Source organism: Euprymna scolopes, chromosome 30 (assembly GCF_053919585.1).
Source record: "Euprymna scolopes isolate OS-2025 chromosome 30, ASM5391958v1, whole genome shotgun sequence".
Lineage (NCBI taxonomy): Eukaryota > Metazoa > Mollusca > Cephalopoda > Sepiida > Sepiolidae > Euprymna > Euprymna scolopes.
The window spans coordinates 64509053-64525010 of NC_136511.1; the positions used below are offsets into that span (position 1 = coordinate 64509053).

Here is a 15958-nt window from a genome sequence, read left to right on the forward strand (position 1 = left end):
AACTGCTTCCCCCCTCCCCCTATTTTTGTGGATGAGGAGACTTTTTCTTTTAGTTTTATTATCTTCTTCCCCCTAATTTTTTTCTGATGAGGAGACTTTGTTTTTAAAGGACAAAACTTTTGTTAAATTGTTGTCAATATTTATTGTCAATTGAAATAAAATAAACATCGTTTCAGAAACGATCGTACAATCTAGTGGATTTTGTTTTTTGTTTTTTTCCTTTTGAAACTGATTTTTAATTCACAATTATGAATCGTTTTACTCAATATGTGTGTGTGTGTGTGTGCGTGTGTGTGTGTCTGTGTGTGTGTGTGTGTGTGTGTGTGTGTGTGTGTGTGTGTGTGTGTGTGTGTGTGTGGATGACTATTTAAGTCTCCTCCCTCCTTGTGTTGAGCACTATTGCAAATGATTTCACCCCACAGTTTGTTTAGCATAACGTGAAACTCTTTATATGTAAAAAAAACAAATCGAACCCTGTAAAATGTTTATATAAATAGATATTTGTTGATATCCTTTGCAGGCACCGATTCCATGGACAACAGGATAGAACTGCCGACTATCAGCAAAATGATTGTAGGTTCGATCCCTGGTGCTTGTCTGGTCACACTGAAGAGCTGTGATACAGTGAAACTGTCTGTCGGTGGATATGTATATGGTTATTTGTAGTAATAAGTGTGATGTATATTGATAACTAGTGAGATTGTGCAACTAAAAACAGAAAATAGGTTGAAGGTTCACTCAAAATACAATTGTGGATTTTACGTAGGACTTCTAACCGGTCATGGCTGACAGAGTAAGAGCATGCTACCTCCTGGATTAAATAAAGGGTTCCAGGGTCCTGGATATGACCTTAAACTATATCCAGTGGTGAAACCCTAGCTTGCAGCTTTGGGGAGTGTGAAGCCACCATTTAATTGCCATTGCTCCCAGGTCCATTCTGACCCGGAGAGGTAGTACCTGTTAGGGTCCCAACTGTGGGTTAAATAGAAACCGACTTGAAAACAACAAATATATTCTATTAAAAAAATTTTCTTCAAAATCTTTGGATTCAGCATTAAATAACCTGAAAAGGGTTGATATGCCGTAAAACAAAAACAACCAACCAACCAATTTAAAGGGTTCCAGTCGAAACTTCCATGCAGATTCCCGAGTTCTGAAGAAGGTCGAAGGTTACATCGACCGAAACGTTGTGAAAATAACACTGCGAATAATTTAAATAATACAAATGATCCTCATCTCAAAAAATTCAGATACTTTTTCTTATTTTGGATGTTATTCACACAACGATGTAACTTCCGAGTTTCTCTAAGTCAAACACAGGAATCTGTATGGGATTCGAATAGAATTCTTCATTTAATCAATCAATAAGGATAATCTACTCTCGTTTCATTAACCAGGTGGGATCATAAAGTATTTATAATTGTAATTTTACTATCATCCATACTGAGAATTGAACCTTCAACCTGCACTTCAACCTGTCACTTAGAATTTATTATTACATTTATCCGGAAAATTCTAGTATGAATTTTATGAGCTTTAACCAATTCTCGTTTTAGATGCGCAGTCTTATATAGAACTAGCGGGGGAGGGGTTTTTGCCCGGTCATAAAATACGCTTAAATATGATATTTTAATTTGTCCTGATTTTGTATATATTATCATAGTCGTGATTTCAAAAGTTTTTAAAAAAAAAAGTATTTGGGAGCCATCAGCTAGAATCGAAACCGAAACTGTAGCATCCAAAGCTGGTAACGTTACTACTGTACCAACGTGATACGCATATAAACTGATTAAAAATTAAAAATAAACTAAGATGAATATACAAAATGTATAACGATTTTTTTCAATTTTGACCCATTTTTGGCCCCCTTGAAAACTATTTTAACCGGTTAAAGACCCATAAAAGAACGGTCCGTAAGATATCCAATCATTGGAGTTCCCTAGCGCCGCTCTGCGACTTTTAGTTTCAGGGGAGATAGAATTTGAATATATGGAGACAGACAGACAGACAAACAGACATACAACCTTTTATATATTAGATATCAAGAAAATAAGAAAACGACAATATAAATATATATACTAATGCATATAAATTTATTCGTTTATTCAATAAGAATGATACATCAATTAGGGCTGTGAGATAAGTAAAACTCTTTATCCTGAGGTATTTCGAAGCCTAATGCTTCTCATCAGAAGAGGAGAGAAGATGCTAGGTAAAATAATAGTGATGCAATGTCTAGCGATAGCTTCATTAGGATCGAAATAATTTTTTGTGAGAGGAGAATGGTAATATATTGAAACTGTAGGGGGAGAGAAATGGGAGAACTACAGTGATCTATGCGATAGAGGAGGAATACAGCTTTTATTATAAAATGAAAGTAAGTGTATATCACGTTGGCATGGTGAGTATGCACATCTATACTGTTATATCCTGTTCAACGTTATATAATATTGTCAAAATACGCCGAGTGGAATGCGTAACAAAAAGGTTTATTGGTACTTCGCAATAATACAAATACAAAATGGCTACTTGCTTTTGAAGTTAGATAAATGTCAATGAAGGTAAAGAAAAAGGAACTAAGCGTGTGAGAGCTAAACGCTCGTCCCTGGAAAGCTTGGTTAACCGGAGTACACTTGTGAGACTTGTAGGACGCAAGGCTGCAAACAAGACAAGACGCCCTACCTTAAAATGGTAGCCTTTTTATATACTGTTTCGTATCCGGTTTGATACGTAGTTATCTCCCTTATAACATATACTATTGGGAAGAATATAGGAGAAGTGATTGAAAGTGGATGTATATTTAATCATATATAGTTATGGGTTATAACTAGGTCTTGGACAACAGCATATTCTTTTCATTGTTTTGACACTCGAGTGTGTATCCGTTGATATCTTATATGCTTTTATATAGAGTGAAGTGGTTCTCGGTTGATTAACTGTGTCTAACCGTGTCGGATATATACTTGAGAGTCAAAACAATGAAAAGAATATGCTGTTGTCATAGCCCTAGTTATAACTATGGAAGGGATTTTCTTGAAATAGGGGACTTGTGCTAGGTCCGTGTGTATTAGAAGGAGTATCAGAATTACAACTTAGTATTTAAATGAATATAAATTATTAGAAATAATTAATATAATGAAAAAAATAAAGGGTAAAAGGATAAAATATAAGAAAATAAAATATGAAACAATATAAAAGAATAAAATAAAGGATAAGCAAATGGTAGAATAAAGGGATAAAAAAAGTATAAAATAGTATAAAATTATAAAAAAAAATCAATATAAAAGTATAAGAAGTACAAAAATATTAGATATAAAAGAATAAAAAATAAATATAAAAAACTAAGTATAAAAAGCCAAGTAAAATAAAATGAAATAAAAATAAAATAAAAAATACGAGAATTAGGGGAAAAAATTACAATGAAACATGAAAGGTGATTTTTGCATTTTAAACTTTAATTTAAGCCATTCTATATAAAATAAATAAAAATAATAATTTCGTAAAATCCACAGTAGGTAATGTAATGTAGACTATAATGTATTGTGGGTTGGGTCATCACTGTGGGGAGACGTGTGAAGCTTCCTCCTGGTGCACCGCGATGGGTCTTCAACTAGAGCAAGCAATCAACCGGTTTCATTGAAAAATGGGTCGATTTTATCGATTTTGATTATGATGAAAATATGGAAGTGTGAAACATTTTTTGATGATCATTAAATCCCGGCCATCGTCGGGTCTCCCTGTTATATATATATATATACGTTTTATTTTTTATTACCGTTTTTTTCTGTTTAGTTACATTATTGTTTCAGCTACGCGACCGTTTTTTAGCCGTCATGTAGTCTCCTCAGACTTTTACAGGAATGTTCGTTTATGGTGGAATGAAAGAATGAATGATGTCATGGGAGGACATTTCTGTAAAAGTCTGAGGAAGCTACATGGCGGCCAAAAACGTAACTAAACAGAAAAGAAAACGGTAATAAAAATAAAACGCATATTTGCTCTGCAACAGTATTGAGCACTTTCTTCAGGTTTTTATTAATTACCATTTCTACTAAATATATATATATATATATATATATATATATATATATATATATATATATATATAGAGAGAGAGAGGGGGGGAGAGAGAAAGAGAGAGAGAGAAAGAGAGAGAGAGAGAAAGAGAGAGAGAGAGAAGATAAAGTGAATATAAGTATGTATGAATTTGTTTGTCAGTTTAATAAGGAAGGAAAACATCATTGGTATGAAGGGCTATAATCAATGATGTTTTATTATCGAACTGACAAATAAATCCATATTTATTTTATCTTCTTTATAACTTTCTTTATATCCTTATGCTCCACCCTCACATGTTGAGTTTCTTGTATCTTGATAAGTCTACGTTTATAGAACCTTCTCAATATTCTTTAATCCCCTATATATATAGCTCTACGTATGTATTGAGCACTGTTGAAGTAAATACTGGAAATTTACGCATAAAATTATATTTTCGTATATTAATTTATGTGATTAAATGAAGTAGTCATATATATGTTAATTGTGACACCCTGCACTGAAGATTCACAAAATAAAATTTACTCTAGGATAGCGATACAAAATAGTTTTAAAACTAACAAAAACAATAGAAAATAAACAAATAAATAAATTAAATAAATATGAATATACATAAACAATCACACATATATGTATGTATATATATATGTATATATATATATATATGTGTGCATATATGTGTGTACACATATGTATATTTATAAACTAACAAAAAAAAATGTCTGCCTTAAACCACTAACCTAGTTTTAAAACAGATCCTTTGTCCGATAAAATGCATGCCCATTGGCTGATAGGAAGGGGCGCGGTGGATACTAGAAAGCTGATTGGCTAACTAAAATCATCAACAGAAGAGGACCATATAAAAACCAGAAACAACCACAGAATTCGCGCATAAGCCTGACGAATCCTAGAGTGGATGAAACGCCAAATATTCAGTGTAGCTTAATCGCCATATATATTTTATAAATTACTAACTAGCTCTACCTACGTATTGAACACTTTTGAAGTAAATACTTAAAGTTTATGCATTCGTATAAATTTATGTGAGTAAATGAAGTATATTTATATATATATATATATATATATATATATATATATATATATATATATATATATATATATATATAACATCACAGGAGGATTAAACCTGGACATTATAAGAGGATATGTATAGAACAGGATACTTAGTAGGTTAAGTCACACTGAAAGAATTAATGTGTTTGGATTAATTAATAAATGTAGAATAGTTGAGGTAGCAGGGATTAGTAAGCATGGGAAGGCCAAGGAAAACATGAAATATGTGATAAGGTTGGTTTTCAAAGAAAGAAGGATAAATAAAGACCTGCGCAGAGAAATTAAGTTTAGAAGTCATGATGATAACGACGATGATGATGATGGTTGTTGCTGTGATTGATTGTTGCTGAGCATTATTTATCAATTTATTCCAAAAGAACAGACTGATTGTTGTTGGTATTCGTTTCCTCGATATCTTTCTAATTAGAATTCTTTCTAGAAAAAACATCAAGTTCTTACAAGAGGGATCCTGTGAAGGTTGCCAACATCTCTAAGTGAAAGTGTTTCTGTAGAACAAGCTAGGTTCGAACTTGGCACACCCAAATTGTCAGTCCCTGTCTTTAATAACTTAGCCACCTTTACCTCCCTGATGGTGATGAGGAAGAGGAGGGGGGGGGTATTATCATTTTTCGTCTTATTTTTAACAGGCATAGACATCGCTTTCAGTGATACCAAGTCGCGTTCAGAGGTCTAGTGATACCTTGGTGATGCCTGAAAGAAATAAACTTGGATACACTCTTCTCATCTCACAGAATTCCTGGATGCAAATTGGAATCAAAATAATGGTCATCTACTCACCTGTGGTTCCAGGTAAACATTGATTTTATTGTGTCCAAAGTGTGAATACTTCCGTTGCTCTTCTCCAACTCCTCGACTCAGACAAGATAAGTGTAATGTCTTTCCAGCAGTCATAGCTTTCAGGTGTCAGTTTAATTACCTGTTGAGCAGAACATATCAGTTCAGGTAATAAAACATGTCTATACCATTGAGTCATTTTAAAAAATATATTAAGTATCTTTGGACAAGGCAAATAAAATGAATGTATTTGCACCTATATTAGTACGACTATAATGCTTCGAATACTAAAAGCTGAAGAAAAGGCATATAATTTATCAAAACTCGTGCAGTAGAAGTAAAGCCTCCTATTTTTTAATTCAAAAAGTTTAAGAGCTACGAAGACAGGAGTGGTACTATTCAAACATATATATATATATATATATATATATATATATATATATATATATATATATATATATATATATATACTAGCAAAAGTACCCGTCGTTGACTGGGTTCAAAAAACAGCCTACAGAAAATGGACTCTGATTTATGAAAGTATGATAGGTTATGAAAAGGAAGGGTTGTAAAGAGATAGCTTCGAATTTGGGGGTATCAAAACCAAAGCAAAATATGATGAAAGTAAAAATAAAATAGATAAACCCCATAATTTATTATACCATACCTGTTCACACTGAAACACTTATCACAATATTCTGTGGATCTATATTAAAAAAACCTTGTTAAACTTTGTGACATATTTCCATTCTATAGAGGTCAGGTGTGAACGAACACCCCATAATTTTATTATACCATATTTCTTCAAACTGAAACATAATTATCAAAGTATACTTACACAGATAGATATGAAAAGTCTTTATTAAAGTTTATGCCTATTTCCATTCTATGGAGGTCAGGCGCAAACGCAGACCCCATAATTTTATTATACCATCCCTATTTAAGTTAAAACATACTTATCAAAGAATTCTTATGTACATCTATATCAAAAACACTTGTAAACGTTTTTTTTTTAATTTTTTTAATTTTTTATTTCCATACTTTGTAGACCAGGCGCGTATGCAGACCCCACAATTTTAATGAATCATCATTATGCCAGATCAAACATACTCATTCCGGTGTCTCGCTACATCTTCTATCATTATATGTGATTAGTTTTTTATATTAGTCAACCATATAGGAGCCTATTTGTGACCACACACACACAGACACAGACATTCAGCTTTATATATATATATATATATATACACTATATATATATATACACTATATATATATATATATATATATATATATATATATATACTAGCGGGGGTCCCTGGCATTGCCCGGGTGTGTAGAGGTGGTGTAGTAAGGAACCCCGGGGAGTGGGAAGAGAGGTGTTAAAAAAATGTAGTAGTGGCGGTGGGGGAGGATAAAAACAACAGTAGGCAGTTTGGGTGGAGAGAGGTGTTAAAAAAAGTGGTAGTAGGCAGGTAGGCTCAAACCTTTTGTTGTGAATGTTTTGAAGGGGAGGAACTGTGGATTGAAGCTCAGTCGAGCACTTGCTATGAAATAATGATAGAGCAAAAATAGTACTGTCTGTTCTATGTGAACAAGGAAGTAGGGAGTAGAAATGCTCATCATCCACTAGATTTCAAAGTTGATGTTGTACACTCTCAAGGCAGAAAAAAGGCATTCCTAGCAGATCGTCTCCAGATGTGACAACAGTACTCCATCTCCATATATATATAAAGTTAGGTATGCATATATGTTAATGTATTTGTATGATGGCTTTACTCCTAAACTGATTAATCGATTTAATGAATTTTGAAATACAACTGCTTGGTGAAAGGGTGGGTAATGCAAACTATATTTAGTTTAATTTATTTTATGCAAAATTGGTAAGAGAAAAATACACTGAGATAGCGAGCAGAAAGAGATTTCTCTCTCTCTCTCTCTCTCTCTCTCTCTCTCTCTCTCTCTCTCTCTCTCTCTCTCTCTCTCTCTCTCTTTTGTCTTATATTTTATTAGCTTTGCAAGCTTAGTTTTTTTCTTTTCTGGTTCAATTTAACCTACCTCAGTGGATTACCCAACGGGTTATATTTTTTTAAATATACTAGCCCACGAAGTCAAAGGTAATTCTGTAACTGGGTTCGAACCATATATATATACAAATCCTTATTTAAGAAGCTCAATGTAATTACAGAGCATATAATGAATGAATGACAAAAGTCTATATTTCAAATTTCATTATGTTGACCATCTTACAATTTATTCCTTTAATTCAGTTGACATTCACTGAATTGTAAGTGTCGACTGAATTAAAGGAATAAATTGTAATATGGTCAACATAATGAAATTTGAAATATAGACTTTTGTCATTCATTCATTATATATTTATATCATTATTACTATAATTATGGTTAATACCTACAGACATTAGTGTTCCATCCTTTCGCGAATCAGGGTGTCACAATTATTGCCAGTGGAGTCACAATTCCTGCTAGTCGGGAGATTCAAACCTGGTCATAAAAGCCATCTCCGACTCTATTAGCCAGAAACAAACCGCTCGGCCGACGTTAACTGCGGCAAGAAATATAGTTGAAATTAAAATTTATATAAATCGTAAATATCTTTCAAGAAGGCCGAGAGTGATCTTGTGATTTTAACATCACGATGAAATCATGTTGAACAATGTTTGACAACAATCGCTATTTACAAGTAAAAAAAAAAAAAAAGACTAATTTCTAAAATCATGGGAGAAAATTGCATACTTTTTAATCGCTTCGGCACCATTGTAGGCACCAGAGTTATTTCCCCTTGGGTTAATTTTCTCGGGCTAAAAGACGTCACGTTCTGGTAATTGTTGTTCTTTCGCTACGTTGTCGAGAATCAAAACGCGGCATTTTTTACCGCTCTTCGTGAGAGCATATAAGCTTGTACACTGCGCACGTTTTCATTTTAACTCTTCAAATTGAAGACTACGTTTGTTCTGTGTTGTCATGCAGCATTTTTGTTTCTTATTTAGGATTCATGATTCGACGTCATGTTTTGTGGTTCACAATTTCCTGCGTGTACATGTTTCCAGCATAACTTTTTCATGTCCAATCAGCGTCGTTATAATAGTGCCGACAAATGGTAAATAAACGTACTATATTACAATGTCAATCAACTGTTTCCTCTCTGATCTTTCTTTCCGACACACGCGGTCCTATCGCCAATACGAGAAAAGATACAAAAATAATAGTTGCCACGTGGTGCTAAGAGAATGAAATATTTCCGACACGTGTGACCCTAAATATAAAGTGAACATCAAATATTAAAACTCTGTAATATTATTATTAGATGTATCCGTGACTCGTTGTCTGCTTATTCTACCTTGAAAAATTCATAAATTGTGCCTATTTACAATGCCTCCCCACGGGACAGAGTTAGATACCAGAGTCGTTTTTTAACGTGGAAAAAAGGTACAAAAATAAAAATTGTCTCAGTCATGAAGGATTACTCCTCCACTGAAAGAGAACGAGAAATGGAAGTGCCGCATCTGAAGAACAGATGGTATTTATTTGCTACCCCACCGAGCAAATTAGGCACAAGGCCGATTTTTAATGTGAGGAGTGAAGGGAGGGGGAAGGGAAAAAGGGGACCAGCTCCCGAGAGGTGGGAAATGGGAGCTGGTTAAAGGTCAGGCATGTGGGGTTGCCCCCACATCTGGTCTTTGCTAGTCATAGCTAGTCATAGCTTGCAGTATCTGTCGGAACAGATCGTATTTATTTGCTCCCCCACTGAGCAAATTAGGCACAAGGCCGTTTTTAATGTGAGGTAAAAACCAGCTCCCCTAAAAGTAGGCAAAAAGGGGGCACTCTGGTTACCAAAAATAATAATTGTCCCAGTATAGAAGGTTTCCGCTCCATTGACTGGTACAAATTATCTTAAGTGCAGCATCTGTCGGAACAGATACTACATTTTGATCCCGGTCAGAAGACCAAGCTTATGATATATCTTTTAAGGCATTATTGTTGCATAGCTAATAATTAATTAGTCTCGAATTTCATATTATGATTTACTCACTAGGAGTAGTCACACAGGCCATCATCAAAGAGTTCTCTTTGAAAACAACATGTGGTGTTCCTTGGAGTCTAAGTGACAACAAGTCTCATTTTAACATTTAATAAACAACTTTATTTGTCATCTTCATTAGTAGCATGTGTACAAGAGTGAAACAGTTAGTAGCTGGAAGTGTTCTTGTGTAAAGATAGATTTAATATAATGCCGGCTGGTTGAAGGAAAGAATAATTGTTTATACACGTGTTTGTAGCTAGTAGTCGTCAGGACGAAGTAGGCTGGTTAAAGGGAAAAGAAAGGGAAACTGTGTTTACGTGTTGGCGTGTGTGTGTGTGTGTGTGAATTAGCTCCTGCTTGTGATTGTAGCAAGTTTCAGCTGCTACAAGTCTCTCCAGATTTCCAGTACTCATCACCTCTTTCAATATCCTTTGCAGATTAATTTGCATTATCTCAACAGCCGTTTAACATTGATTTCTCGTTAGTAGCGATCATTGGTCTTCACTGAAATTTGGATGGCAATAAACTTCCCCAAGGTCCCAGTCCTCTTCGTACTCGTCCAGTGGCGGTTTGTTTAGTGGTTTCTCTCCTCGGTCTTATCATCCTCCTTGACACTTCTCGATTATTTGATGTGGTGTGGCATATGCTAACGCTACAATTTAGGGGTGGGGGTAATTTAATCAATCAAAGCAGTGTGGGAAAATGATCCAAACTGTATTTTGAGTAATCCACATCACAATGTAATGATCCGAAGTAGGCATTTTCCTGCTTTCAAAGATATTCACTTCGGATTTTACCGTGCAATTTGAATTTTTATATCCTTTTGTTTAACTTTCCTTACTCTATGACTTTTAATTACTCAATCAATTTTTAATTGTGATTTTCCATGTCTCACTGACTTTTGCAAACAAGGTGTAAACCATTATAACTATTTGCTAATATTTTCTCCTCTCATCGAAATCCTATAAATATTTCTAATGTATTCTTTGTCTTACATAGAATAATAAAAATCTTTTGATCTGAAACTCAAACATTTCACGTCATAAATTTTTAAATTCATTGAATGACTAAAATTTTATGTATATATATATATATATATATATATATATATATATATATATATATATATATATGGGCTACGAGGCATAGGCAGACCTAAGCTCAGGTTTCGTGACACCGTCAAACGAAATCTAAAGGATAGGTTGATTCCTACTGGAAGCTGGCAGACCCTCAGTCGCGACCGTGACAAGTGGAGAATGATGGTTCACGGGAAGTCGTCTTCGGACACGAAGAACAGCGCATGATATAAAAACCTTCTCAGCATGATAGGCATGGCTGATGATACACTACCTGAAAGCTCTTCAAAATATATACATACTAGCAGGACCCGTTAACCAGCATTGCCCGGTGAAAGCCTCTCCCTGCCCTCCTGGCAAAAAAAAAAGTAAACTACGGTTGTTGATACTGTTTGAATCTGAAAAAAATCCCTATGTAAAGAAGGTATATCGGAGCAGAGCACCCTTTTTTTAGTTGGGGGTGGTAGATAAATAAATGCCTCAAATTTAACCATGAAAATCATAGGCAGTACACCCATCGGCAATTTATATGGTTGGTGACAGTGTTGATAGAAGAGGTGGATTTTTGTATCGCACACGCGAGTACAAATCTGGTAGGCATTGAATTACAGACCAGAATACATATGTTTATATCTCTAGAAATGCTTGTCTGTGCAAAATTTGGATGAGATTTTCGCAATCAGTATAAAAGAAAACTTATAAAAGTGGTCATTGTAACGAAAAATGTGAAGGTGGGCTCCCCCCCCCCCCAAAAAAAAAAAATGTGAACGTAGCAATCAGTGCTTGAGAAGGTTTCTTGTAATTATTAAAGAAAATAAGCTTAGTCTTGGCATCATTGAACATTACCAACCAGTTGCAGACTCATTTCACTACAGACTGGAGGTCTTCCTCTACAGTTTTAGCAATTTCTTTAGATATGTGTTCATTTGTTTTACCCTCTCATCTCTGTTATTGAGTGTGGTGTCATCAGCGAATATCCCCCATCTCCGAGAAAATTTCATCAGAGAGGCCATTTATGAATATCAGAAATAATAAAAGTCCAAATATTGACTCCTGTGGCGCACTCACATTTACAACTATCGAAGACAACCTGGACTTTTCTCTTATCTAAGAGGGATTTGATGATGTTGAGTATACGTCCAGCAATACCATACGATTTGATTTTCAAGAGAAGACCTTGTTAAATACTTTAGATATGGATACTGACCCAGCTTCACCTGCCTTATCCAGTGCTTTGTATAAACGTTTGGAGAATATAGTTAGGATATTTGCAGTAGAACGGGCTTGTCTAAATCCATACTGTCTGTCAAACAAAAGTTTATTGTCTGTGAGGTGGCGGATTAGTGCTTGATTGATCAAGGACTCAAAGATTTTGGCAAAGAGATGGAGGAAGCTAATGGGGCGATAATTGAGTGGGTCAGGTCTTTCACCAGAATTCTTATAAACTGGTACAACAGAAGCAATTTTTCAACAGTTGGGAAAGCAAGATTCGTTAAGGCATTCATTATAGAGTTTGGAGAGAATCAGAGCAACCTCAGTGGAGCATTTTTTTAATAATATAGCAGGAATAAGATTGGACTCACATGCTTTTGAGGTGTCCAGATTTATTACAATTATTACAATTATTTCTTCGTCCATCCATAGCTTTGAACCCCTGGGGGCGGGGCATAGGCCATCCACAACTTTATAGATGCTTTTGTAGCAAGAGGTTTTTTTTTAGGTGAGGGTGCTGGCCCCACGTCCAACCTTCCAAGAAGGTACATACAGTGCCTAGCCTTCCCAAATGGTCACCCATGACCAGGCTCAACGTTGCTTAATTTTGGTGATCTGTCGAGAACCAGTATGTCGATATGATTGTGCCGTACATACAATGCAGACAAATTTTATCATATGCATACTCGCCACAGAAGAACAAAGATGTCATATTCCAAAAATTACGTAAATTGATCAAGGTTTTATATATAAATAAGAAAATCAAATGTTATGATGAGCGGACTGCTATGTTTTCAGAATATGTCAAAAATTTAAGGGCGGACAAGTTAATTCGGCTAACAAGATTATGTTTGTATTCAAAATGATTAAAACTTTTAGTTTCACTAAAAATCGTACATTTTGATTTTCTTAGTTAAAAAACTACTTCATTAATTTACGTGATTGTTGGAATATGATATCTCCGTGTCGTGATGAGTACATACATCGTAATTTTTTTCTGTATTTTTGTTTTTTTAAGTCGAATTCTAAATAATAATCTAATTTTATAAGTGTAAAAAAAAATTGTTGACGCAAAATATTCAAAATAAATAATGGAATAAATATATAAACAGTTTACAGGATCTTTTATGGGAATATGTTTAAACGAGGATAAACATTACTTTAAAAAAAAATATTATTATACAAAAAAATGTCAGTGCGATGCTGGTTATGTTGGGCGAACATCTTTGCATTTGCTAACTCGTATAAATCAGCACGTTCCATCTAAAATCAGACAGGGGAGGGTAGGATCTGATAGTCTTCCTCCTTCCGTAGCCTTGGACTCTGCCATTGACCAGCATTTGGTTGACAATCCATACTGCGCTGAAAAATGTAAATAGAGTGGTTCGAGGTGCTACACAGAGGAGACTCCAAAAACCATTTAAAGATCTTGGAGTCTATCTCTATTGCGGTTCGAAAACCTTCTTTATGCCGGTAAAAGGAGACAACGAAAACATTATTTCTCTTTGGGGAACTTTGACACGTTTCCCCCCCCCCCATTTTTTTTCCTTTCGCCTGGCTGTGCCAAGGTTTAGTTTTAATCGCTTTTAAACGCAATTTCAGATTAAATATTTCTTTTAATCGTTTTTGTTTTTGTTTTTCTTATTTCTGGCACATTCAAATACCTCCGCAATGTTCTTTAATTTCGCCAGTAATATCTATATATATATATATATATATATATATATATATATATATATATATATATATATATATATATAAAGTGAAAGTGTCTGTGTACATTTCCCTACGCAATAACTCTGTCAATTTTAAGGTTACAGATTCGAAATTTGATATACAGAGTACTGAGATTTGGGAAAATCGATGTGATTGGTTTTCAGACAGAAGTTTGGCGATTAAAGGGTCAAAGTTCAACGATTTGACCTTTGAAAACTCTACCAAACTCCTCCTACAATTTTGGGTCTAAACACGTGAAATTTTAGATATAGATTCCTTGGACAGGGATCTAACTTAATAACTTTATTTGAGCCCTAAACAATAAATTTTAAGGGGTCATAAAAGGGGCCAAAGTTTTAAAAAATTGACCGTTCTTTTTTTTTTTTTTTCATTTTTTCATACACCTCAAAACACCCGGGCAACGCTGGGCAGCCATGCTAATATATATATATATATATATATATATATATATATATATATATATATATATATATATATATATATATATATATCCTTGCTCATCGAATTAGCAAATACTGAGGAATAACGATCCATACACCCAGCTATAAACTCATTTATTATACACTTGTGCCCGATATTATTCATACCCCTCGGATCTTTGAGATTTCTATAAGAATATTGCTCAAACCAGAAGGTAGACAATATTAAAGGGATTTCAAACAATAAATCAAGCATAAGCATTTAATTTAAACTCAACAAATAAATAAATTATGCAAGTTTGAAACATTATACAAAGAAAAACAATAATGGCACTAGTTCAAAATTATTCATACCTCTCTTACTAATAGTCAATAGCATGCCCTTTATTCTTAATAACTGCCTGTAACCGTTTTGGATATTTATCAACAAGGTTTTTACAAGCCTCAACACTGATTTTTGACCATTCTTCAATGCAGTAGTAATTTCTAGGTTTCCGCTTTTTAACCTTAGTTTTCAATATGTGCCAGAGGTTTTCGATAGGGTTCAGGTCGGGACTCTGGCTAGGCCATTCCAAAACATTAATTTGATTATCCTCAAACCATTTCTTGACTATTTTGGCAGTATGTTTTGGATCATTATCCTGTTGAAGGGCCCAGTTTGGTCCTAAATGGAGCTTCTCCGCATCCTGTCTAATGTTTTTCTGGAGTATCTCCAAATATTGCTCCTTCTTCATGGTTCCATCTATCTTGACCAAACTACCTGGACCACTAGCCGAAAAGGAGCCCCAAAACATTAGGCTACCACCACCATGTTTCACCGTGGGTATGGTGTTCTTTGGGTTGTAAGTTTCTCCTTTCTTCCTCCAAACGTAAGAAGCATCCATATGGCCAAACAATTCAATTTTTGTTTCGTCAGTCCACAAAATACTTGAGAAAACGGACTCTGGAGAATTCACATGGGTCCTAGCAAACTTTAGACGTGCTGCAAGGTGTTTTCCGATGTGCAATGGAGTCCTTCTTGGTCTTCTTCCTTTCAGACCATTTTCATGCAGAGTCCTTTGCAATGTTTGCCTTGATATTTTTATGCCAGAAGACTCCAGATTTTCTAAAATGTCCTTAGTAGTGGTGGTTGGATTTGCATTAACACTTCTTACAATATTCCTGGTGGCTCTAGCAGACAGTTTCCTTTTCCTTCCTCTACCAATCAAGTTGTTTGTTGTGTGGTGGCTCTGGAATTTTTTGATGATGCTCTGTACTGTTGCTGTAGGGACCTCAAATTTCTTGGAAATTGACTTGTAACCTTAACCATCCTTATGTGAATTCACAATTTTAGTCCTAAGATCATTACTAAGCTCTTTTTTCTTCCCCCATTCTAATAATTTTTATTCTTTTATTGGTTTTCAGTTGATATCATTTTAATTTCTGAAAAATGCAAAAAAACGAAATGAAATTAATCAAAGGTTGTATAAAAGCATTCAAAATAAGAATCAAACAGGAAACAAACAGTCAGAAACTCGATTAATACTGAAAAAATAAGGGGTATGA

General features: G+C 34.5%; 1 protein-coding gene across 3 annotated transcripts in view; it reads right to left on the reverse strand.

Annotated features, from left to right (window-relative positions):
• LOC145254825 (uncharacterized) overlaps positions 1-15958 on the reverse strand; it is a 597176-nt gene that overhangs the window by 571440 nt on the left and 9778 nt on the right. For all 3 annotated transcript variants that reach the window (XM_080113655.1, XM_080113654.1, XM_080113653.1), the window contains exon 2: positions 5929-6067. In XM_080113655.1, the coding sequence (XP_079969781.1) occupies positions 5929-6042 (114 nt within the window). In that variant the 5' untranslated portion in view covers positions 6043-6067. The remainder of the gene's footprint in view (positions 1-5928; positions 6068-15958) is intronic.